The sequence below is a fragment of the Peromyscus californicus genome, unplaced genomic scaffold, assembly GCF_007827085.1.
Source record: "Peromyscus californicus insignis strain IS unplaced genomic scaffold, ASM782708v3 Scaffold_3__1_contigs__length_106647218, whole genome shotgun sequence".
Taxonomy (NCBI): Eukaryota; Metazoa; Chordata; class Mammalia; order Rodentia; family Cricetidae; genus Peromyscus; species Peromyscus californicus.
Genome location: NW_026294551.1, coordinates 14485980 through 14510126, shown reverse-complemented (window position 1 = coordinate 14510126; position 24147 = coordinate 14485980). Strand labels below are relative to the sequence as shown.

Below are 24147 nucleotides of genomic sequence, written 5' to 3'. Positions count from 1 at the left end.
ATACTGTAGTATTCTTTCGTTTTGTTTTGCTTTGTTTTTGTTTTTTGAGACAGCATTTCTCTGTGTAGCTTTGTGCCTTTCCTGAAACTCACTCTGTAGACCAGGCTGGCCTGGAACTCACAGAGATCTGCCTGCCTCTGCCTCCCGATTACTGGAATTAAAGGCGTGCACCGCCACTGCCTGGCTTATACTGTAGTATTCTAATAGCTATTTATTCTCTCTTATGATGACCTGCAGTAACACAACATTGCAATTTGCCCTCAAATTTCCCTGATGACTGAGGCTGAGCACTTTCTTATACATAGACCCTCCTGTGTTGAGTGCAAATGTACTGCACATGTTTAAAAATTACTTTTAAGTGTGTGTGTGTGTGTGTGTGTGTAAGTGCAGATGACTGAGGAGGCTAGAGAGAGTGTCAGATCCCCTGGAACTGGAGTTTTAAGCAGCTATGAACTGCTAGGCATGGGTGCTGGGAACTGAACTTGGATCTTCTGCAACAGCAGCAAGTGCTCTTAACTGCTGGGCCATTTCTCCATCCCCTGCTAATCATTCTTCTGTTGGACTGTCTAGTGATCAGTAGATGTTGTCTTTCATTCGGGACATAAGCCCTCTTACAGTTACAGATGTGGCCAATATATTCTCCCATTCCCAGCCTACCTGTAACTCCCTCAATGTTTTAGTTAGCACACGTTTTTTAACTATTTGCAATCCAAAACATTCATCTTTTCCTTTTAACATCAGTCGTATGGGTGCTCTATTTAAGTCATTCCAAGTTCATAAACATTCCCTGTGACATATCCTGGACACACATTCTTTTATGTTCACAATTAGGGCCACCATCTACCTGTATATTTTGTATAGAGTGTTAATTGGGTTTGAGGATTATAATTTTGTATAGAGTGTTAATTGGGTTTGAGGATTTGGGTGGAGATATCCTGCTGGCTTTTCCTGTGTTACTTCCCTGTTTATCTCTGCTCTGTAATGGAAGGCACAGATTTAACATGAAATAGAGGGTCTTAAATATGCCTGGAAAAATACAGTGCCAAAGACCCCAGGTTTCCAACCTTCTATTCGCCTAAATACCTTGACATAACTTGAGCCTGAACATGGAAACATAAGTCTAAAGACAAAAGGGCTTTGTTCTCAATTTCCTCACTTCATCGAGACACACAAAATTATTCTTTTCCCTGACTGGTAAGTTATAGACATCAGACGGAGGAAATGACTGTCAAATCATCTCAAAATGAAATGATTATAATGTCATTTTACAGCACCAGGCACTGCTTATGCACTTCTCAAAGCCCAACTTTAAAATTTCATTTTAGAAACATCCCAACTTCATTAATTCCACATCAGCTATTCCGAGAAGCTGTCAGGGGCAACATGGGTTGGCTAAATGAATTCAAGGTAATCCAATTTTGTGGGAACTTCTGAGGGAACATTGAGCCAATGACTTAGCATCTCACACCATGGGCTACCCTCTAACACAAATGCTGGCTCTGCTGATATATCATAGACCACTGTACTATTTTTGTCTATGTTTAATGCTGTTTATGTTTTAAGATTTTTTTTCTCCCTCATGGGAAACATTATGTCTTTTCATTCTCCCAATCCATTGGCTCCCAATTTGTCGGCATGAACTCAGACTTCTGGGCTACTTCCCAACTGATTTTTATCCTTAAGATATGAATTTTTCTAATACTTCCCAAATGAATACCACATCGATGTTTCACCAAACACAAATACCCTAGAAATCAAATTTCTCAAGTGTCTAATTAACTAGAGGTGGATCTGGAATCCCAACCTCTATAATGTTGTGGAGGGTCCATTTTTTTACTTCCGGAAAACCTTAGGGAAAGAGTAGGGAGGAAAGACGAAACAGTAAAGTCCTGAGTAGTCAGGTAGAGCTGGTGGAGATTGAGATCAAGAACTGAGAAATGCCAGGTCTATTCCCTTCCCACTGGGGACTGTGCCAATAGTGTAAAGGCTTATGCAAGGCACAGATAAAGGGACGGATCTGTATGTGGCCAGATCTTTGGCTAGTTTGGTGTCCAGTGTCATTAACAGCCACAATTTAGTCACTACTCACCAGCAGGGGTCAGTCTCAATCATCGCAAAGGAAGATGTGGGTGGGAAACAGGACCCTAAAATTGCTGAGCAGTTTCATGGAATCCCCTTGGAGCATTCCCTTTGTTCAGGTGTATAAGCAACATCATGAGAAGTGAATTATTTATTCCCAGTCTACAATCTATTCTACAATCAGGACACTGAAGATAAAAAAGAATTTGTCCAAAGCTGCACCTCTAAGGAGTTCTGGGGTTACTCCCAAAGCCTCGTGTCTCTGTACAGGAACACCAACCAGTCTTTTCAAAGGAGTGGAGCATTCATGTGAAAACAAACCCCATGATATAAAATCCAACAAATACTACATCCCACATGGCCATGGCTCATTTAGTCAATGACTTGTTTCTGGTGTCTAAACAGTAGTTACCCAATAGATAAAAGTGTCCATATTCAAAGGAGCATGGGAGACAAATTCTTGCCTTTGTTCTCTGGCAGCTCTGCCTTTAGAGAACAATATTGGAGACTACACAGGTAATTTTACATTTCCTAGTAGCCTCATTTAAAAAAGTAAGAAGAAATCAACATAAGTCATTTTGACTTGATGTTTTATTTCATCTCATAAATCTAAAATACTATCCCTTCCATACATAATCAGTGTGAGGAGTAATGAATCATATTTCATGTTCTTTCATTTCTGGGAACTCTTTGAAATCTAATGTATATTTTTCAGAGAGTTTGAACACCTCCACTTGGATCAGGCATCTATCTACTGCTCAGTAGCCCATGGGACCTGTAACTTCTGTAATGGCTAGTATAACCCAAGAGCTGATAATTGTTTTGAGACAGGGTCTCACTGTGTAGCTGCTGTTGGCCAAGAAGTTGCTATGTAGACCAGGTTGGCCTCCAAGTCACAGAACTCTGTCTGTCTCTGCCTCTTGAGTGCTGGGATTAAAGGTCTGTGCCTCCATGCCCAGCTATCAAAGCTGGGTTATTCAGAACCTAAATGAACAAAATTGGGAGGTCATGGTTTATGGCACTTCCTATCTTATATATCAAGTGCCAAACTTGTAGAAAATAGAAATCTTTTATGTTTTTAATTGTGTGTCTGTGTGTGTGTGTCTTTGTAGACGCGGTGAGGTAAGAAGACCTTGGGATCCCCTGATCCTGGAGTTATAGGGAGTTGTGATCCACCTTCTGTGGGTTCTTGGAACTGAGCTCTCTGAGAACTGGACTTACATCTTCTCCAAGAGCAATATGCACTCTTAACTTGTGCACCATCTTTCCAGCCCTGGAAACTGAAATTTTACAGCTAACTGAACTTGGAAGTGACCAAGGTATCCTTCAGTGAAGGACTAGACTATTACTCAGGAGAAGTGAGCTACCAAACTGTGGGAGAAGATGGGAGAACCCTAAGTGCACACTCCTTGGCGAGAAAAGGCAATCTGAAAAGGCTGCACACATTTTGACATTCCACCATAAGACATTCTGGAAAAGGCAAAATGATTCAGGTAGTGAGGGGATCACAGCTTGACCAGGGGACGTGATGAAAAATGAACACGGTTTTCCAGAGCAGTAGGAACAATCCATAGTGATATATAAAATGACTCCATGTCTTTACACACTTTTCAAAACCCACGGGATGCACAACAGTGGGTGTGAACACTAATCTATAGATGTTTACTAACAATGACTTAGCTGTAACAAATGCACCACACTAACCAATGCAAGGTGCTCATAATAGGGCAGACGGCACCAGTTTGGAGATGTAGGGCAGGTGTATGGGATGCTATTGTATTTTCCTAAATCAATACCTTGAAAGAATAAATGTTTAGAAAATGTTTATGGGATGTAATAGTTGCTATAATTACGGGTGCTTACAGCAATCATGGAGAAGGGCCACTAGTCCAGTCTGATTTTAAATGACAAACTTGGGGGCTGAGACAGATGCTCAGTAGTTAAAAGTGCCTGCTGTTCTCCCAGAAGACCTGTGTTTGGTTCCAAGGATCCACACTAGGCGGCTCAAAATTATCTGTAATTTTAGCTCCAGGGCATCCAATGCCCTTTTCTGGATTTTGTGGGCACCTGCAACATGTACACATGTACACACACACATACACAATTGATCTTAAAAAGCATAAGCTTATTCTATATGTAAACTTGCCAATCTAATACTTGGGTGCTCACTCTGCCCATGGTGAATATATGTATAAGATGGCCATGTGCCAGTCACCATGATTCCCAGGTAGGAAGTAGCCTGTCTGGTCTGGTTTGGTCTGGTCTGATAGCCATGTGTGTTCCTTGGACAACTGTCTTCCTCATCCTCAATTTGGTTCTCTCTGAGGTGGGGGGGCCAAAGAATTCTCAAATGTCTTTCCACTACATAAAGCAATTTTTCATAGGACATGGTGTATAATTATCCACTTCATACCCACTGGCATTTGGGAACACAATCTTGTGGGACAGACAGCATAAGGAGACATGGAACCTGGAAACACAGCTACTAACCAGGAAAGGGTAGAATGGGCCTCTCAACTGCTCTCTTTCCCATTTGACCTAATCACATTTGCAGCTCCATCTCAGGTCTTCTCCAGGCTGCCCACAGTATACCTCAGTAATTGCTGTTCTTCCCATTTCTTCTGAGTAAGGAGGAAGTACATGGCTTCCATGTTGGCCAAAGAGAGAGTTTGCCAGTGTTTGCGGGCAGAAGTCTTCAGCAGCAGGGCAGGAAAGACCTTCAGGTACCTATGCTTTGTTTTACTTAGAACTTGTTTTATTATTATAAAGCACACACGACAGGAAACTTGGTATTTTAATCACTTTTAAGTGCACAGGTCCGGGCCCCAGGCACATTCACATCCTTCTCCAAACATTACCACCACCTGTCTCTATAACCTTTCGTGTTCCCAAACTGAAATGCTGTACCACTGAAGCACTAACTTATTTATCAATCCTTTCTCCTAGCAACTACTCTCAACTACTATTAAGCATCTCATGATGAGAAAAACCACACACTATTTTGTGACTTGGTTTTTCATTTAACATTTGCCTTCAAGCCTCATTCATGTTATACCATTGTTAGATTTTTGTGTTGGGAATACCTGCCTATGGTATATGTGTGTAGTATATGTGCACATGCATGTATGTACAGAGGTCAGACAGAGGAGGGTGTCAGGTGTCCCGCTCTATTACACTCTGCATATTCCTTTGAGTCAGGGTCTCTCACAGAACCTGGAGCTTGGCTCCTGTTTCCAGTGCCCTCTCCTTTCCCCACAGCACTGGGGTTACAGGTATATTCATGTCTATGCCAATCTTTTTATGTGGGTGCAGCAAGCACTCTAATCCCCTGGGCCAACTTTCCAGCTTATGTGCTAGAATTAATAAGGCTGAATAATACGTCATTGTATGCACAAACCTCATTTTGTTTGTCCATTTAGTTGTCCGTGGACACCTGGCTTGCTCCTGTCTTTTGTCTGTCATGAATAACTCTGCTGTCAACATGGCTGTCTCTTGGGTTTCTGTTCTCCCCTCTTTCAGATGTATACCCAGAAGTGGAATTTCACATTACATTTCTCCTCCTCTTTCTTCTTTCTGTGCTGGAAATCAAGCACAGAACTTCTTGTAACCCTGAAAAACCCTCTACCACTGAGCTATGCCCCCCACTGCTGCATCCTCTCTTTAAGAGGCCCTGTCCCTGAGTATGGATACAACACACACAGAGTCATAATGGAAGCTACTTGACTTAGACTGGAGGAGAGTCACTTCTGGTGTCACCACTGAAACGTGGGGCTAGCCATGCATGGTGGAAGGCTGAAGCAGGAGAACCATAAGTTTGAATCTAGACAAAGACCCTGTCTCAAACACACACAGACAGACACATAGACACAGACACAGACACAGACACAGACACACACACACACAGACACACACACACACACACACACACACAGACAGACAGACACACACACACACACACACACACACACACACACACACATCCCAGAAGTAGTCTAACTCCAGCTTCAAGGGTCAAATGTGACTCTGTCTGTTCACGTCAAATCTTTATATCTCAAGGCAGTGCTGAACCTCACCCCTTCAGTCTCACACACTGACATGGAGGATGGTATTCTGCATTCATGAAAACACCCTGTGGGTCTGATGAGTCCTGCGCTTCAACTCCAGTTTAGTTGTTAAACACCAGGTCTTCCACTAATCTTGACTGAATTAAAATGCACATGAAGACGCTGGTTTCTGAGCGTCTAGCCTGCTACCCCTTCACCAGGTTAACTGCATCAGTTTCGTGTAACAGACTCAAGAATCATTTAAAGTGGGATGTCTTGAGAATAGTCCCTCCGACTTTCAGTCATTATACTGGTGCTTCAAGCCCTAGCCAGCTGCAGCTGAGTCAGCATTAAAAGGGAGGGACTCCAGGGAAAAACTGGGGGAGACAGAAGTAAGCAGAGAGGAAGGCCTCATAGACCTGGGCAAGGCAGCTGACCTGGACCACTGGGTGATCTCATGAAGTCACAGTTCAGGTCCAGGATGCTCTGGCTCCACAGAGCGCCTCCTACCTGTAAGGCCTGGGACTGCACAGCAAGGCTTGCCCAGCAAAATGACAGCAAGTGCTTCGCAAAACTCAGAATGAATGAAAAATGCCATCGCTGAGGCTGGTACATCTTTAAGCTTTAATGCTGAGTGCGGCCTTCAAATCTGGGAAGAAATACATTTCTGAATGGGGTGTCTAACTTACAAACTGCTTCTTTGTGTTTTGTCTCCTTTGATCCACTCATTAGTTCAGTGTGAGAAGACAGATTGCTATTATTCCCATTTAAAAGGTAAGGAAATTGAGGTTGTGGGAGACTAGATGGCTTGCAGCCAACTCAAGACCACAGAGTGCTGATGTAGTGCCTTTCCTACATGCCATTCTGCTGCACAACTCAGAAAAGCTCAGCTGTGACCAGAAATACCCTTCTAACTAACAGGCTGGTGACGGGCTTGAAAGGCAATCTCCTAACTTTCCTAAGTCAGCTCAGCTTTCTGATCCTTTAGAATTGGCCTCTGTTTCAATTCCTATTTTCCATTTTAAATTGCATTCTTCCTTGCTCATTTTCCTGATCTCCCCTGAGCTCAGCAGAGTCCTCCCAGCCAATGTTTTTGCAGCTCTGTCCAGATCATTTAACTCACTCTGGCACATACAAAGTCACAACTTCTGCAGGTCAAGAGAGGGAGGGAGAAAAATGGGGAAGGGAGGGAGAGAGAGAGAGAGACTTGCGGGGGAGGGAGAAAGGGAGAGAGAGAGGGAGGGGGAGGGAAGGGGAGGGAGGAAGGGGGGGGGAGAGAGAGAGAGAGAGAGAGAGAGAGAGAGAGAGAGAGAGAGAGAGAGAGAGAGCGCTCAACCCCACCAATTTCTAGAGATTTATCCACTGTTGGTTTAGAGGAAGCATCATTTCAGGGGGATTGGGGGGTTGGGGGGTAGAAGCCACACTAAACCTTCAACTCTAACCTGCACCAGGAATTGTTGCCTAAGACACCCGGCTCGTTCATCTGTATGCTCCAGGCTCCTGTGGGCTGCAAGACAGCTCAGCGCTTATTAAAGAAAAGGTACAAGTGACACTCGAAGATGCTATAAATAGAGAATTCCGAAATCTATCTGCCCCAGCGGCCAGGACTCATTACATCGGAAACTGTTTGGCTTTTCACACGAGAGAGACGGGAGCCCAATTACCGCAGTGCACATACAAGGGAAATTATCTGGGTAACATTAAGATTCTACTTGTAAGCTGTTTACTTGAAGTAGTCCTGGGGTTTTGATGGGCTTAATCCTTAGATAAATTAATTCTGAAAGGATTTTTAAAAATTGGACCCTACAAGGATTTAATGAAGACCTACAAAAGTATCACTCAAAACTCTCTGTAAAGGTTTACCTCCGAGGCTGGCTTCTCCCAGGCCCAGATGCTCAGGTGTACTATGTGTCTTTCTATGAACATTCTGCAATTCTCTGAGTCTGTTTTTTCTTTTTCTTTTTTCTTTATTAAGTCCAAGGTAAGGTGCTAGAGGGCTTCTCTAGTTCAACCCTGTTCTGACCATCTCTGAGACAAGGCTTCCTCTGCTCAGATCTCTCATGTTCCATGGCAGAAGCTGAACCAGATACAAGGTTGTGAATCACTGGAATGCTGCACCTGAGCCCAGAGGACAGGGTAGTGCCTGCAGTGCCTACTTGGTGTGTAGGGTGATGTCAAGGGAAAGACTCCGTCCGCCACAGAGTTCTTGGGGCTCTCTCCTCCCAGTCTCAGTTGTACTGTATCCACCCCCCACACTGACCCTGTCTGCCCTGCCTTCCCCACATTCGCCTCAGACACTAACTACAAAGCAGGTTCATCCCAAAGGTTGCTGTGCTGGGCCACCCCACACGGGACCTGAACCGTCCCTTCCCACAGACCTTTGCTTCTCTCCCTGTCTGTTCTTTCACCCCAGATGTGGGCTCTGTCATCCTTGACTCAAGCGACCGCACCTATGGCTCTTCTCAGATTCTCTTGCCCACTCGGAGTTTTGTCTCCACATTTGACATGTGGCTCAGTTGGAATCAACCCCTCAGCATGCATCAAGCCTCTGCCACCACTCACTTCTACCCAGCTCATCTGCAGGAGCCTGCACCTCACTCTCTTTGTCCACGCCGGCCCTTTCCTCTGGTATGCCCTCTGCTCCTGTCTAGACTGATGCTATGCACCTCCCATTAGTCTTGGGGTAGAGTTTCCATCCTAGCAAAGTCATCCCTCAAGATCTAAGAGAGGAAGGCGGCGCCCTCTCATCTCCTCTATCACTATACCTGTGTTTTGTTGTTTTTTTCCTACATAGCATCCAGAATGCCTTCAGATAGTATTTTTGTTGGGCTGGTGTGTGTGTGTGGTGTAACCCAACTGAAAGAATGCTTACCTAGCACCAGTGAAACTCGGATCCCCAGCACTGCAGAAAACTGTGTCTAGTGGCACTACCCCCTGGGAATGTAATCCCAGCACTCCAGAGGTGGGAGCAGGAGGATTAGAGGTTCAAGGTCATCTTTGGCTATACAGTAAGTTTGAAGTCAACTTGGGATACATGAGATCCTGTCTGAAAAATAGTCATCATTTGGATATATGTTACCTGTCAGTTCAGTCTCTTCAACTAGCCCAGAACTCCCAGGACGGGAAACATCACTTATGTTCTGGTGCCTTTTGTAGTACTCTTTATATACTGCCTCTAAATGAATTCCTGGTGCATGAATGAACCCATTAGCCTACTTCTCAGATCTATCAGTGTGGAGTCCTACTTTGTTTTGTAAGGATTCCTGAATGTCCAGCTGATGCCATATTGGCAAGGGTTCTGATGTTCTTAAATATGGGCTTTATTTAGAGGTAGTAGCTCCATCACAAGGCTCCCCAGCTTCCAGCAGCATCTGGACATGAATGATACTCTGGACATGGGTGGCAGGTAGGCTTGGAGGATAGGATATGATCTCACCCTGCATCCAGTGGTACCTCTACTACACCTGAGCTCCAAGCCCCCCTCTCTGGCTGACACTTTCCCCCAGACCTGCAGAAAAACTGCCAAGGGGAAACTCACCTCTCATTGAAAAGAAAATCAATATTAAACCAGAAAAAAGATTTATATGTTTTCAAAGGATGGGCAGAAAAGCCATTGTGTTTGCTGAACAAAATGTCTCCAAGTTCAACTACAAAGTACCCCCAAAGAAGTATTTGTGCTAAAATTATTCAGAAAAGCCTCTGCCCCTATAGAACATGAACCATATTTTGGTACCTATTACACGAGAAAGCAATTGCATCAATGGGGACACTGAATACATCATTTGTAAATCCTAATGAGTAATCTTCTCCCAGAAAAATTTAAAGATTCACATCATCCATTAAATGTCACCCCACCCGGCCCCCACTGCATCCATTCAAAGAGTGACTGTGGGCTGTGGGATCATGAGTGATATATCTAAGATATGTCAGCAGCAAATCTTCTATTGTAAGTAGAGTGCATGAATAAAATGGATTACTAACAATTTTAGAATCACAATTTGTATCAAGTTGTCTGTCTTTATGCAACTTGACGTCTCTGAATAATTCATTATGTCCTTCCCCACGTCCCTTAAAAATCAGATGCTGTAGACGATTTTCAATCCTTTGAGTGAAAAATAACTGTGTAAGTTATTGAGTTAGATGGAGCTGCAAGGTCCCACCTACTGAAGACACTCCTGTCACAGGACAGGATAAGAAGGCCACTAAAAGTCTCAGTCTTTGCATCCTAGAGAATCACAGTTTTGTGAAATCTCCTAGCTCAAAGGCCTATTGCTCTGCAGTGCTGGGACATTTGTTCCTATACTGACCCAAAGTAAACTGCCTGCCTTTAAAAAATTTAACTTTTAACATTTTAATTTAACTCCCCCCCTATACACACACAGAGGAACTGAGCCTAGAGCTCAAGTCTAGGTGAGTGCTCTGCCACAAAGCTGCATCCCTGACTCTTGTCAGCTACTCATTTATTTATTGAATTTTCAATTTTGAGATGGTATCTCACTAACTGTCTAGGCTAGCCTTGAACTCTCTATGTAATCCAGGCAGGCCTTGAATTTATAATCATCTTCCTGCTGGAGTCCCTGAGCTGGGATCACAGGCCTGAGCCATCAAGCCCATCTCCAAACTGGTTTTCCTCTTCCTTACTCTGGTCCTATGTGAGTTTCCTTTGAAAAGCACGAAGTAACTTGCCCTCTCACATCCTCCTGCCCTTCCAAGGTCTAAACAGCCTCGTGTTTTTCAAACTCTCTCTCCGTTTGATTAAGTACTTCCTTTTCTTTTGCTCCAGGAGCCAAATCTTTTAATAATTGTTTTAATATCTTATGAACTAAAATGGAATTGGATAGATTTTTGCCACCTAGTGCCCATAGAGAGGACTGTCTTGACCAGAAAAGAAAAAAGACAAAAGAAGAAGAGATTATTCTCTGAGCCCAGGAGGAGGTTAGCTCGTTTGCATAAAGTTCAGAGTGCAAATGCATATTTTAATAGATGTTTTCAAACAGTAAAACCTTGAATTTTTAAAAGTGCCTTTCAGTGAAACAACCAAATGTGCCCAAAGTGGACAGCATAAAGATGGAAAACAGCAACATGATACTCAAGGTGCTCTTACAAGCTAGCAGCCCTGCAGAACCAGTGATGGGCACTGGGGTGGGGGTGGGGCTCTCTGAATGCTTCATCATTCAGAGCCCAGCTGGCTGGGTGCCAGCCTCTGCAACAGAACATCTTTCTTAAGAAACGGCAGTCAGCAAAAGTTCATTTGGCAAAATAAATCCCAAGGCTCTGTACTTAGTGCTAGGAATAAAAAATAATAGTAGTGTTCATCACCAAGGTGTGGCAACCATAATTCTTTATGACTTTTTGGATTCTACACATTTTTTGATCACACAGCATCTGGATTGGGGAGCTCTTCAACTACAGACAGGCACAATCACTATGGAAACTGCTTGTCAACCATGGTAGCTCACATCACATGTGCCAGAAATAAATTTTTAAAAACTCAAAAAACTTTTCAACTCTGGGTGTAGTTTTCCAGTAAAATAAGTAGTTCTTTTTTATGTTTTTAAAAGTGTGTGTTTGTGTGTGTGTGTGTGTGTGTGTGTGTGTGTGTGTGTGTGTCTGTCTGTCTGTCTTTGGATGTGCCTGCATGTATGTCTATGGACCATTTGTGTGCCTGGTGCCCAGAGAGGCCAAAGAGGTGTTGAATCCCTTGGGACTGGAATTTCAGACAGTTGTGAGCCACCATGTGGGTGCTATGAACCCAACCCAGGTCTTCTACATAGCAGCCAGTGCTCTTAATGGCTGAGCCATCTCTCCAGCTCCCATTAAGTGATTCTTAAAGGACAAGCCTACAAGTCATCGCATTGCCAAGAAATACCTTGGGTGAAGTCTAGAAACTAGGACTCTTATCAGGTACCTCTTCAAAGAGAGGCATTTCATAAGACATCTGAAAAAACAATCCACTGCTTTGGTGAGGAAAGAAGGGACCCTGCTTTTGTGCTTGGTGAGGCCCAAATGAGGTGTGTGTGTGTGTGTGTGTGTGTGTGTGTGTCCATGAGCACTCAACAGCATTGGCTAATGGAAGATGGAAAAGCAATTTCTTGGTGATGAGGGATCTGTTGGTGGGAACAGTGCAAGGTCCCTGTAGGTGGGTGTCTAAGTCACGTCTCTGTGTATCCACACCTGTACTTGTGGTGGGGACCACAAGGGGCCTCAGTGAAGGCAGTGCTACTCCTCTGCTCACACTGAAGAAGTCTCTCTTGTTTTTGTTGTTCTGACCTCCCCCTGACTGCAATGGAAAGTCCATTCATCCCAAGACTGGACAGTCAGTACAGAAGTTGTCTCTAAGGACCTACAACCGGGGACATTTTAAAGAAAGCCCCTGTGGGGGAATGTTGGATTAGAGTCAGATGGAATTCTAACACCACTGGCTGTCTTAGTCCTGGGAGCTCCTTTCCCATCCTGGCTATGACTATTTAAAAAGAAATGGTAAACAACACTCAGAGCCTGTCAGAAAGGCATGTCTGTTTATCCACAAGACAGTGAGGAAGATGTGGAACAGAGGGGCTCAAGGAGTCTTTTGAGTTCGCTAAAGGGAAGTGCAAGCACACAGAGGTCTTAAAAGTCAGAGACGATACAGAATCCAGGGAGCTTCAGAGGGAGGTAGAAGCGGCTGGTGCGGCACAAAACACTGGTCCGTTGGGATTCCCTAATTCCTTCCATGTTTTGTTTAGGTTAAAAAAGAAATTTTATCTGTACTATCCTAGCAAGAAAGCACCCTACCCAGCTACCCCAAATGAAAGGAGGTAAATATGAGCAGTAACATGGGTGACAAATCGGCTTTTCTTTCTTGTGTGTTCATGTCTACACACACACACACACACACACACACACACACACAAGCAAATGGCTTGCATTCCTGCCAAACACTGCGATTACTATGTTACAGTCACCACCAGAGGAGTTCCAAGTGGAACCCACAGAAATGCTGACTATCAGTTTAGGCAATGTGACTTCAACTCCCTTTATCATGCAGGTGAAAAGTGAGCGGCCAGGACAGACACCCATCACTGAGCCCATCGCGTGGCCTGGAAAGACATCACTTTCCTCTGTCTGAGACATCAGTCTTTTGAGAGGGACTTGAACTTTCTGTGATTCTCATTACTCCAAGGCAGATGGGAGCAACCTGCCAGACTGAGACCTTGGCTTAATCCCACCCAGCTATGACCAGCCCCAGAAACAAGTTAGCATTGTTCTACTAGACGGAAGACTGACCAGAGTGGGGTAAAAGATTGAAAAAAAGTGCCAGCTCCACCCATTCTACACTTGACAACTATGAATAGGTAAACCATGTCTCCAAAACTTAGTTCCTACTTCTGCAAATGTAAGAACAATCGCACACATCAGAGTCTCCACTGCCACAGACTTGATGGCTTGACAACAGGCATTTATTTATTCTCTTATGGTTCTGGAGGCCTGATGGCCCAAATCAGCACCATTGTGCTGAAAGCACATGCCAGTGGTAGGGCTGTGCTCCCATCAGAAACTCTGTGGACAATCTGATTCCAGCCCTCGGGGCTGGGCTTCCAGCCCTGGCCTCCTGGTCTTTTGTATCTGTCATTGAACAAGGCACTTGTGTGGTGTGTATGACCCACACATGATGAAGTATGATAATCTACTTATTTCACAATCTGTACTGTAATGATGCCTACAGACTCCCTTTACAAACAAGGCACCATTTCATTTACAGCTTCTAGGGATAAGGACATGGGTACATTTACAGGGGGGCTCTTTTGCAGCAGACAGTAGCACCTTTCTTGATGGACTCTTCTATAGATAATATCTACATGGTGCACTTACCTTGTGTCTGGTAGAGAATGTGGAACTTGGTGAAACTCCTTGGTCACACACTTTGCTAGTGGTGGATCCCCCAATCTTTGCATGGGGCTCCCAGGAGTGTCATCCATTGCTGCCCGGGGAAGCAGGTGCCAAGAAGGAACGTCCTTATCTGCACCACAGACCCTGGAGGTCTCACAGAGGCCTCCCTCCATTTCAATACATTGTTTCAATTTTATTTTCATGGCCAGTGAGAACTGTAAGGAATTATTGTTTTTACTTTAGAATATTCTTCCACTACAGGATATAAGAATTAGCAAAATGTCCCCTTGCCCTATGGACCCACCATTATAGCTTGACTTGGTTTGGTTTCTCTAATCAGAGAAAAAAAAATAAGCCATGTTTAAAGAATGACTTAGGAATTGTGAGATATTCTAAGAGGAGTGTAGCAAGGTGTCTTCAAAGTTCTCATAAGCTACAAAGTATCTTTAACTTTCTAATATTTCTAGTCAAAATGATCTGCACAGTGTCATCCTCATTTTCTTGTTTGAAGTGCTTTAATGTAGCAGAATAGAATACTATAAACAGATTACTCTGGTCACAAATAATTATTGTCCAAGTAAATACTCAGTCAAACTTTTGGCATTAGTGGTTCCTTATTTCCAATATGCATGTGGAAGCCACACTTATTAGGCACATGGGAATACAACCACATCCATCTGTTTACTATTTGAAATGATCAAAATTACTCTCAACGTTCAAGTACCTTAAAAGATAACACTGAAAGGAACAAGAACTTCCTTAGGCTAGGCAGAATTCATCACAACACCCACTAAGGAAACACTCAGCTACCTATACATGAGTGACTAGTAAGGGCCGCTGCAATCCCCCCTGAAGTCACTGAAAGCTTTACTTAGCGGATACTGAATGAGCAGGGGCTATGATTGCATATGATTGAGAGATCTCTTCAAAGGCCCCTGCATTCTCTGGGAAGGGAGATGATACATGGATGATTCAAAGGCAAGGAACAGGAGCTGGGCTTGGGCAGGGGCTTATTCACAGTGGGGCACAGAGTGTGCTCTACTGGAGGATGTGAGGACGGCAGCATTCAGTTGTGTTTCAAAAGAGAAATAATGATGAAATGAGCAGGAAAGTCATCAAGACTCATGTGAGCAAGAAATACAGAGGTGTGATACATGACATGGAACCCAGGAAGAAATTTCAGTGGCCTCTGAGGTCTCAGCAAACTGATCAAATTTAGGTGGGATGTGAGAGATGCTACAGAAGCTTAACATGTAGTAACTGATGCTTGGCCAAATCTGAGAGGGGAATAAATATACACTTGCTGAGATTCTGACATCATAGAGGATGTGTGTGGCACAATGTTAATGACAGTAAACTGGGATTGCTTAGAGGATTATACTATAAACCTTAGAGTGGTCATAAATATTATGTATGTATGGATGGATATATGTATGTATGGCTGAAGAAGGTTCTCTCAAAAGCTACTTAAAGTCCTCATTGCAGGTCTAATGGAATGCCACCTTATTTGGAAACAAGGTCCCTGCAGATCAACTAAGAAGATTACACAGGGGTTGGTGGCCCCTCAATCCAGAGACTGCCATTTTCATAAGGAGAGGTGGCTCTGCAGCCACACAGAGGAGAAAGGGTTGTTGGGACAGAGGCAGAAAGTGGGGTGATGCAGCTATAAACCAAGGGACTCCAAGGATTACTGGTAATGAACAGAGGCTAAGAAAATGCACAAAAAGATCTTTATCTGGCACCTTTAGGGGAAGCCTAAACCTGCCAACACCTTCATTTTGGATTTCTTGGCTACAGAACTGTGTGTAAGTAAGTATCTGTTGTTTTAAGACATACTGTGGTAATTTGTTATGGTAACCCCTGAAAGCAATGCAGCTATTAAACCAATCATGAAGATAAAATGGAGTAATTAAAGGTACTTAATGATCCCCAAAGGAGGCAGGAACAGAAGAAGTGGGTGTGGACAGTAAATATGAATCCAATGGCATATAAATTAGTAACAATTCCATTACATATGAATGGCATAAGATCTCCAATGAAATTGGTAAAGATGTCACAGCAGATAAAAATAAGGGCTCAGATGCCTTGTTGCTGCAGTGGAGCCCATTTTAAATTTAAGCACACAGATGTGCTAGGAGGATGAGGGAATGACATACCATGGTGACACTAATCCAAAAGGGAGCCCAAATAGCTAATGGGTATAAGCTAGGGCAAAATCAATTTATTATTTTGTGAAATCAAATTCTCCCCCCACCCTGAGGTAAGGTGAATACAAATTATTTTCCAACCATATTAGATATTAGTTTCTTCATATTTCTACCAGCATTTGTGGAATATTTGGTTTCTGCAGGACAGACTCTGCGATGAGCAGATTGTATAGTGATCAGAGGTTTTAAATGTCCTCCTCTCTTTGGACCTGTGCTTATAAAATTGATTGACATCTTTCCTTGGTGGGGGGAAAGTAAATATAGCATAGCCCACAACAGAAAGCAAGTTGACAGAGTCGTCGGCAGCTTAGACGGCTCAGCCCTTTTCTCCTCATTAGTTTTTCCTGTGTTTTAGCTCTGGTTACCCAGCAATAGACAAAAACACTGGTAGCCTGCGCTAAGATATGCACAGTAAGATGTTGGAATTAAAAAAGAACAAGGTAACACAAAGATGGAAATGTTCTTTTGTGAATTTAAAGGCACACAGCGTGTAGATAAATTATATATCACCCCTAGAGCACTGACAAGTAGAAGTAACATCTCTAAAAAACTCAGAGAGAAAAATCTTCCAGCATCAGACTAGCACTATAAAAAAGTCTGGCCATCGATAAATACCAGATTGTCTGAAATTATGTAACCCCAGAGAAGTTATTTACCATTTCCTCATCTGAAAGCAGAGAAAATAGTAGTAACTCGTCGTCATGGTGGGCTGTTACAGTGATTTGCTTTAAAAATCCATTAGAAATTATTTCTTTGAATAAAGGAGACAGAAAGCATTGCAACAGGGCTTTAGGCAAGTCCTGCTGTAAGGGAACAGCAACGTTTTCTAGATAATTTCAGAATAATTGGATATTTCCTTTTTATGTACTGAGGCTTATTTTTAGTTTCTTTTTAAAAAGCCAGCGTGTGTACCAATACTTTTAAAATGCATTGTGAGTGCCCTGTGTTCATAAACAGACTTAAACCATCATACTTTTACCTCTCCTCCATGGTTACAATAATGACCCTGACTCAGGCCGTATGCCATTTCTATCCACAGCAATGGGTTTGTGAGCTATGGCATACGGCTCCTCTTCCTACACCAAGTGGCCCGAACAGCCTTGTTCCCGTAGCATCCGTGAGTCTGCTGAAGTTTCTCCCGTTCTCTGCTGACTTCTAAGCTAACAAACCAGGCTGCTTCAGGTGACAGTTTTGTTTGCTGCGGGCGGAGAGTGCTGCAGGCCGGAGGAGGGTGCATGGGCTTCAGCACGGCTGAGGTGCTTGCCCAATGTCCAGCATTACCCCAGGCTGACTGATTGCCTTGTTGCCTCATGTTAACAGCAGCAGCTAAGTGGAAACTGATGGGACCTTCCTTTACAGAGAAAAGGAGGACTTGAAACCTCAGGAGCCTTCTCTCACAGGAACATATGCTTTGGTATCTTGCAGTCTCCCATTATATAAATAAGAAAAGGAGTGGAGTCTTAATGAAAAGCAGAGAAGAGGAGAGCCACATGGCGCTTGAAGCATGCCAGGAAGCCAGGAAACACTGGCATCCTACTGAAGATTCAATTAGTAATCTTCAACTATGCTATAAGGAAACTCTCCCCAAATTATATTTTATATAAATATGTTAGGCTCCATTTGCTGCACAGACAGCTGTCATCATATGAAAGGAACAAGCAGATGATTATGTATTGGGAAAAATTTATAATGTGTGGGGCTGTAAGTCAGGGACATCAAATTTAACATTCCCTCTGGCTACAAACTAGAATAGAAATTATAGAAGTATATAACTTTGGCAGTTGTGTATAATAAGCAGCATAATTCCACATTAGATGCTTATGGATGAAATAATCATTGATTGATTAACTGAAATTCCAAGGTATTTTTGACTATAACATTTTGCAAATACACTAAGTTATTTGATGACACCTTGTAGATGATCAGATCCTACCCTGAAGGGACAGGGGGAATGTAGCTTAGGTGATGAGAGTCCTCGCTTATCCAGCATGTACTGGTTGTGGTGGCACATGCCTGTAGTCCAGCATATGGAGGTAGATATAAGAGGATGAGAAGTTCAAGTTCACCCTCTGCAATGGAAGGGGTGCAAGGCCAGCCTGACTATATGAGACCTATCTCAAAAAAACTTAAATCAACCTTAAACTGCTACCCACAAAAGATTACACACATACAGTAGAAATGATCTGTCAAAATCAATGTAAGTTCAACCCAGTAAAGCAAAATACATACACTAATTACTTAATGGCATGATGATAGCTTTTCAAGGGAAATGAACGTTTGAAGCTACATGGATCAAATCCCTGCAATCCACTTATCCTTCCAGCCTTCAACTCCTACCATGCCTCTTCAGTGGAATTCTTCCCAACTACTGATTTCTAAATTCATTACACTCTCCAGCATGGCACCTCTACCCAGAATGTTCTGTGCGCCCCTCTTGGTCCATTAGTATCTCTTGGCCCAAGTGTCTTATAGCTGGGCCTTCATCCTTCATCACTGTTGTGTTTCCCAGGACGTCTTTGGACAGAAGTAATCCCTCCCTGCTATCACCTCCACAGTAACAGTGCAAGCTCTGAGAAATGCATCTTAGACAATTTCCTCCTTGCACAAACACCACAGAGCATACTTACACAAACCTACATAGTATAGCCTACTGCATATCCTGACTGTATGGTGAAGCCTATTGCTCCTAATCTAGAATGGGCAAAACAATGCCAGATTGAATTTATAATAAGAGCAAACATGTCTATCAAAAGTCATAAACATGTGAGGTGCATATACACACAAACATGCTTATATAAGTAAATACGGCAGCCTTACATTATAAAATAGTAGTAAGTATAGTGGATACAGAAAGCAACCCCATATCTGTTTATCACGATGCAGTTTTAGATGCATGCTATACTTTATTTAATAGGGCTGGTGAAACATACTTGTTTACACAGCGTTGTCCCACACCTGTGATTGATGTGTTCTGACTTTGACGTTCCTAGCTGGGAATTTTTCAGTCCCATTATCATCTCCTGGGTTGCAGCTATATATATATATAGTTTGTCTTTGATTGAAGCATCAGCATGCAAAGGGTGGCTGCTTTTGGTACCCTCATGTGTGACCTCCAGATTCTGCTCATGGTGTTCCGTCTGCCTATCTCCCATCCATGCCTAGGAACCTCCTTAGGCCATATTCTACCTCTGTACATCCACAGAAGCCCATCCGAAGCTTCTGCAGGATGATGCTATTAAACATAACCCGAGGAAATGAACTACAAACCACATTATGGAAATCCTAGGCACAGAGAAAAGCAAAGAACATCCCATTTTTAACATTGTCTTACACAGAACACTTCCTCACGGCTATCTGTAATAATTTTGAGGCTAGGAGAAAATGTTTGTGTTTAGCCTACTCTATACAAACTCTTTAAATGTTAGCTAGTAAGTTTTAAGAGCATGAAATGACTTTTTCCCCCTGTGGCTTTATATAGAACCATAATAATTGCAACATGAGCTCAGTGCCTCTGTGAATGCCTGACACCAAACCCCTGCTGTGGAATTCCAGCCGGTGGCTTATTATCAGTTGCACACAGAACAAACGTGGTCAAACTGTCTATGAAAATCTGCTGTGGGGCCTAGGGACATATCAGGGGCTTATCTAAGCTTAGGACTCTGGCCTTTAACTGATAATCGAGAAGCAGAGTTGATGGGAAATCTTAGTGAGGTGTCACATTCTAAACAATGTCACTGTATATTTTATAGGGCTCATGGAATTCTTCAACTTCCAGGACACAATTTTGTATATATGACACCAAGAAGCAGTGTTTTAACTTAAGTTTTGGCACACCCAGTCACCTTAGAAGTGCCTCAGTGTCTTTCCTGGTGGCAGCCACACAGGTTCTCCAGTGCAGTGAGAAGTGGCCTGGGAACACAGCTCTGTGTTGCCTAGCAGTCTCTTCCCTGAGCTGTCACTGCCGTCTCGTCTGCTGCCTCTGGGTCTGCCTTGGTTTGGAAGGTGGGAAGTATTTTTTTCTTCCACATCCAGATCTAGAAGGGAGAACTAGCTTTGGATCCCAGCCAACCACTCTTCATTTCAAAAATCAATCCAAGCCTTGGAGGAAGCAATATTAACAGAGGGGCCACACCCCTGAAGCTATTGGTGCAGCAGAAATTCTGTCTAAGGCGGGCAGGGATGGGCCGAGAGCAGGGAGCTGAAGGGGTGCGCTCTACAAACGCCCTGACTGCAGTCCGCAACTGACTCTGCTTATCTCAGCTGTGGGAAAACGGCACGCACAGATTAGCATCTAGCTGTAGAAGCCCCTCTCTGCCTCTTTCCTCATCAGACTTTCTACTTGGGCCACTGCGAGGATGACAGTCATTGCAGAGGCTCTGCTCAACTCCTGCCATGTCCTGTGACCAGTCCTGCAATGACCACTGGATTCCAGCGGGAACAAATAAGACACCTGCATACACTTTGTCCAGGTGGTTATTCAACACAGTGGTGGTGGCTGAAAAAGAGGGACAGAGAAATGTACTACACCTCCAAAGTGTCAGGTCTAGAGGTCAAACCATAAGGGCATTAATGAATGGCCTTTGACCACACACCTGTCATGTGGAACACAATCAATCTCCACTCCAAGGGAGGTTTGTGATCTCTCCAGTAGAGAGAGATACAGAGGAATAAAGGAGCCAAAGAATGGACAGAAGCAGCTGAGGGATCCACATAAGGTCTAAGACTCCATAGCCCCATTTCCATTCCATACCGTCAACTGTCTGCAAATTCCAGACATCTGCTTCTCAGTTCCGCTCGCTTTGTACTAGACTGCCGCAGAACAGCAGAGCACTTTGGCATCCACAGCTACACAACGGAGGAAGCCCCACTCAACTGTTGCCAGCCATCCAGTCCACTGCCCAGGGCTATTAAAACATAGTCCACTGTTCTGGGAGGACCTCCATCTTTGGCTGATTCATTCCTCCTCCACTGAGCAAAAAACCTAGCAGCATGGCTGTCTTGTCCTGTCCTTCCTGCACCCAGCCCGAACCAGGTTTTGCAGAAAGCTGCCTTCCTGTCCACCCCCTCACCACCGCCAGGACTCCTGACTGGGCTCAACAGCTCCTGGTGAATGCTACCCTTTGTCTTTGGAGCCCTGGGCTGGCTCTGATGGCTGGAAAGCCTGAACAACAATGATGAATCAGAGTATTTATTTTTGCGGTTTTTCTCCAAGCTGCCTCTTCATCAGGTCTTAAATAGCAGCATTCAAGCTGCTGCAGATACTTCCAAAAGTTTGCTGGCCTGGAGTTCCCAGGAGGGAAGAACTTTGTCTTCCTGGCAACAAACTAGCTCAGCGAGGCCCTGAACTGAAGGAGAGGGGCAAGTCAGATTTCTCAGAGAACTAGGAGGCTTACCTGTTTAAATTGATTATGTGATTTTCTGAACTGTTCCTCAGCACCTTCCCTCCCCTATTACAGGAAAGACGGTGTGTTTCTATTTCTAAGTGCGGTGACCTTTTCAAAAACTGTTTTCTGCATTTCACTCTTCCCTAATTGGTGCCACCTAGAGCCAGGTCTGAACTGCTGCATCCAGGGCTGAAAGAACACTCCACAGTGTGGTTCCCTGATGTAAAAATCTTCATTTGGTTCTTGTGAAGACAGCACTCTTCAATGAAGTCACGGAATAAGCAGTCTTAAAGGGGGACTGGCTGTAAGACATCTGCTTCCTTGTTGTATCATTTGATCCCTTAGTCAGAACAGAAAGCTAGTCCCACCTGAAGCATGTATTTACAGACACATGCACACCAGCTGGGCAGTTGCTTTCACGAAGGCGAAGAAGTTTTCACAACCCAAGCAAACAGGAAATGAGGGCAGAAGGGATCTAAAACGAACCCCCAAACAACAGTGGAAGTTTGGAGGTGCAGTGCAAAAACACGACGATGGGTGATGGCACCCAGCCTTGTAAACACAATTTTAGTCCATTGGCTTGTAAGGAGATGCACGCTGAAGAGGTCACAAGTGGGTGGGCTGTTCTTTTCACGACAGCTTGGATGATACAAGGAGTTTAACTGCTTCTGTGACTGTGTGGGGATGAGAGCCTTGATGCAGGCTCTGGAGAGAGCATGGTTTCTGCAGAAGGGCATGCTGGGCCTCCCTGGGAATGCCCTCAAGTCCATCAGGCATGTCACACTGTCAGACAATTTGCTTACTGGAATGCTTCCTGGCTAAAGGGAGTTACTTTTTTATTTTTTATTTTTTTGCTCTGGCACGGATTCCACCTAGGAAAGTCACTTGGAAGTCTCACGTGTTCATAACTGGTCTAAGACAGGCCTGCTGCCAGTACATGAACATGCAAAGATGAACATGGCCACCTCTGACTATCTGCTGGTGAGCTCATCAGATGCCTTACAGTACTCATTATCTACCCAGGAGCCCACCTAGGGAATAGCAAGTCTCTCCTTTTGAAGAATATAAAACTAAGGCTCAGATAGATTAAGCAACTTTGAAAGATTCATAACTGTGAGTGTGAGCAATGAGATTCCAAACCACGTTCTTTACCCTGGTTATGGGTGTAGATTATACATGGTCATACATTTCCAGCAAGGGCTAGCTCTGGACTTACACTGTTTGGTTGCACCAAGAAGATGCAGAGGAGGCACGCAGGGCTCAACTTTAGTACAAACTATGAGCTCCAGAAGTAGGGAAGAGGGGAACACCTCAACTGGGTTCAGGGAAATGTCTACACCATCCTGTGGCAGCAATGAGAAAAGAGGGTTCAAGCTCTCCCCCATGTCCCCCCTCCCCCCAGTTTCATCAGAATGGGGTTATATGATTCATGACATTTCACAGGATGAGCAAATGGGATCATCATAGAGAAAAGCTGTCTGCACCAAGCCTTTCCAGGGATGTTAATTTTTAAGTGGTCCCTCACATATGTTATTATTTACTCTCAGCTCCAGACCTCATAAAATGAGGGGGTGGGTTGGTGCTTAACAATTCTGTCTCTTAACCCTAGCTGCTAAGGCCCACCCTGGCAGCAACAGACCCATGAGCTTAGAGTTTGTTTCAAACTGTTTTCCTCCTCAATGATTCTCACCTGCAAGATCATAATAGTTATGGCACTCAGTAATTTTCACTAGAGGCTGCAGCAAAAGCCTGCCATGGTTGAGAAAGAGGGAGCAGGGAGTGGTTCCGTTGGTAAAGTGCTTGCTGTACAAACACAACGACCCAAGTTCGATCCCCAGAACACACATAAAAGGATTGGGTACAGGGCTGGAGAACTCAGAGGTAAAGAGTACTTTCTGCACCATCTTGAAGACTGGAGTTTGGATGCCGGCACCCACACAACAGGCCAGGCACTCCACGTATCCGTATAATCCCAGCTCTGAGTGGAGCAGAGACTGGAGGATGGCTGCAGCTTGCTGTCCTACAGCATAGCCAAGAAAATCTGACCTTGCTTCAGAGGAATAGTGAGTGCGATGGAGGAGGATACCTGAAACCCTTGCCTGGTCTCCGTGTATATGTGCAGGCACAAACACCTGCACACACATGTGCTCATATGTACAACCCCCTAATACACACACATTTTAAAAGCTAGGCACCCCAGAGCTGGAGAGAGTAGAGACAAGTGGATCCCTGGACAGCCAGTCTAGCTGGAATTCTAAGTTCAGTGAGAAATTGTCTCAGAAAGTAAGATGGAGAACAATTGAGGAAAAAACCCAATATCAATTTCTTGCCCCAACATGCATGTGAACATTCCTATATATACTGTACACATATGTGCATAACATGAACACATACACACAGGGAGAGGGACATAGAGGACCATTTGAGAATACTATAGCTTTTTGCCATCTCTGATCTTGAGCAAGCCAAAGTCCTCCATACCTGGCTGCATATTAAATTCCTTCATAAACATTTCAGCAGCAGAGGGGCCTTGCTGAGACTGAATTCTTGAAATTGGCAGCACAG

At 43.9% G+C, this 24147-nt stretch overlaps 1 protein-coding gene across 2 annotated transcripts in view; it reads right to left on the bottom strand.

Annotated features, from left to right (window-relative positions):
* Positions 1–24147, bottom strand: part of Prkca (protein kinase C alpha) — a 410921-nt gene that overhangs the window by 186107 nt on the left and 200667 nt on the right. The window contains exon 1 of one of the 2 annotated variants that reach the window (XM_052759459.1): positions 20949–21067. The exons of the other annotated variant lie outside the window; for it this stretch is intronic. Within the exon in view, the coding sequence (XP_052615419.1) occupies positions 20949–20975 (27 nt within the window). The 5' untranslated portion in view covers positions 20976–21067. Of the gene's footprint in view, positions 1–20948; positions 21068–24147 lie in introns of those variants that run through there. 2 annotated transcript variants of the gene reach the window in all.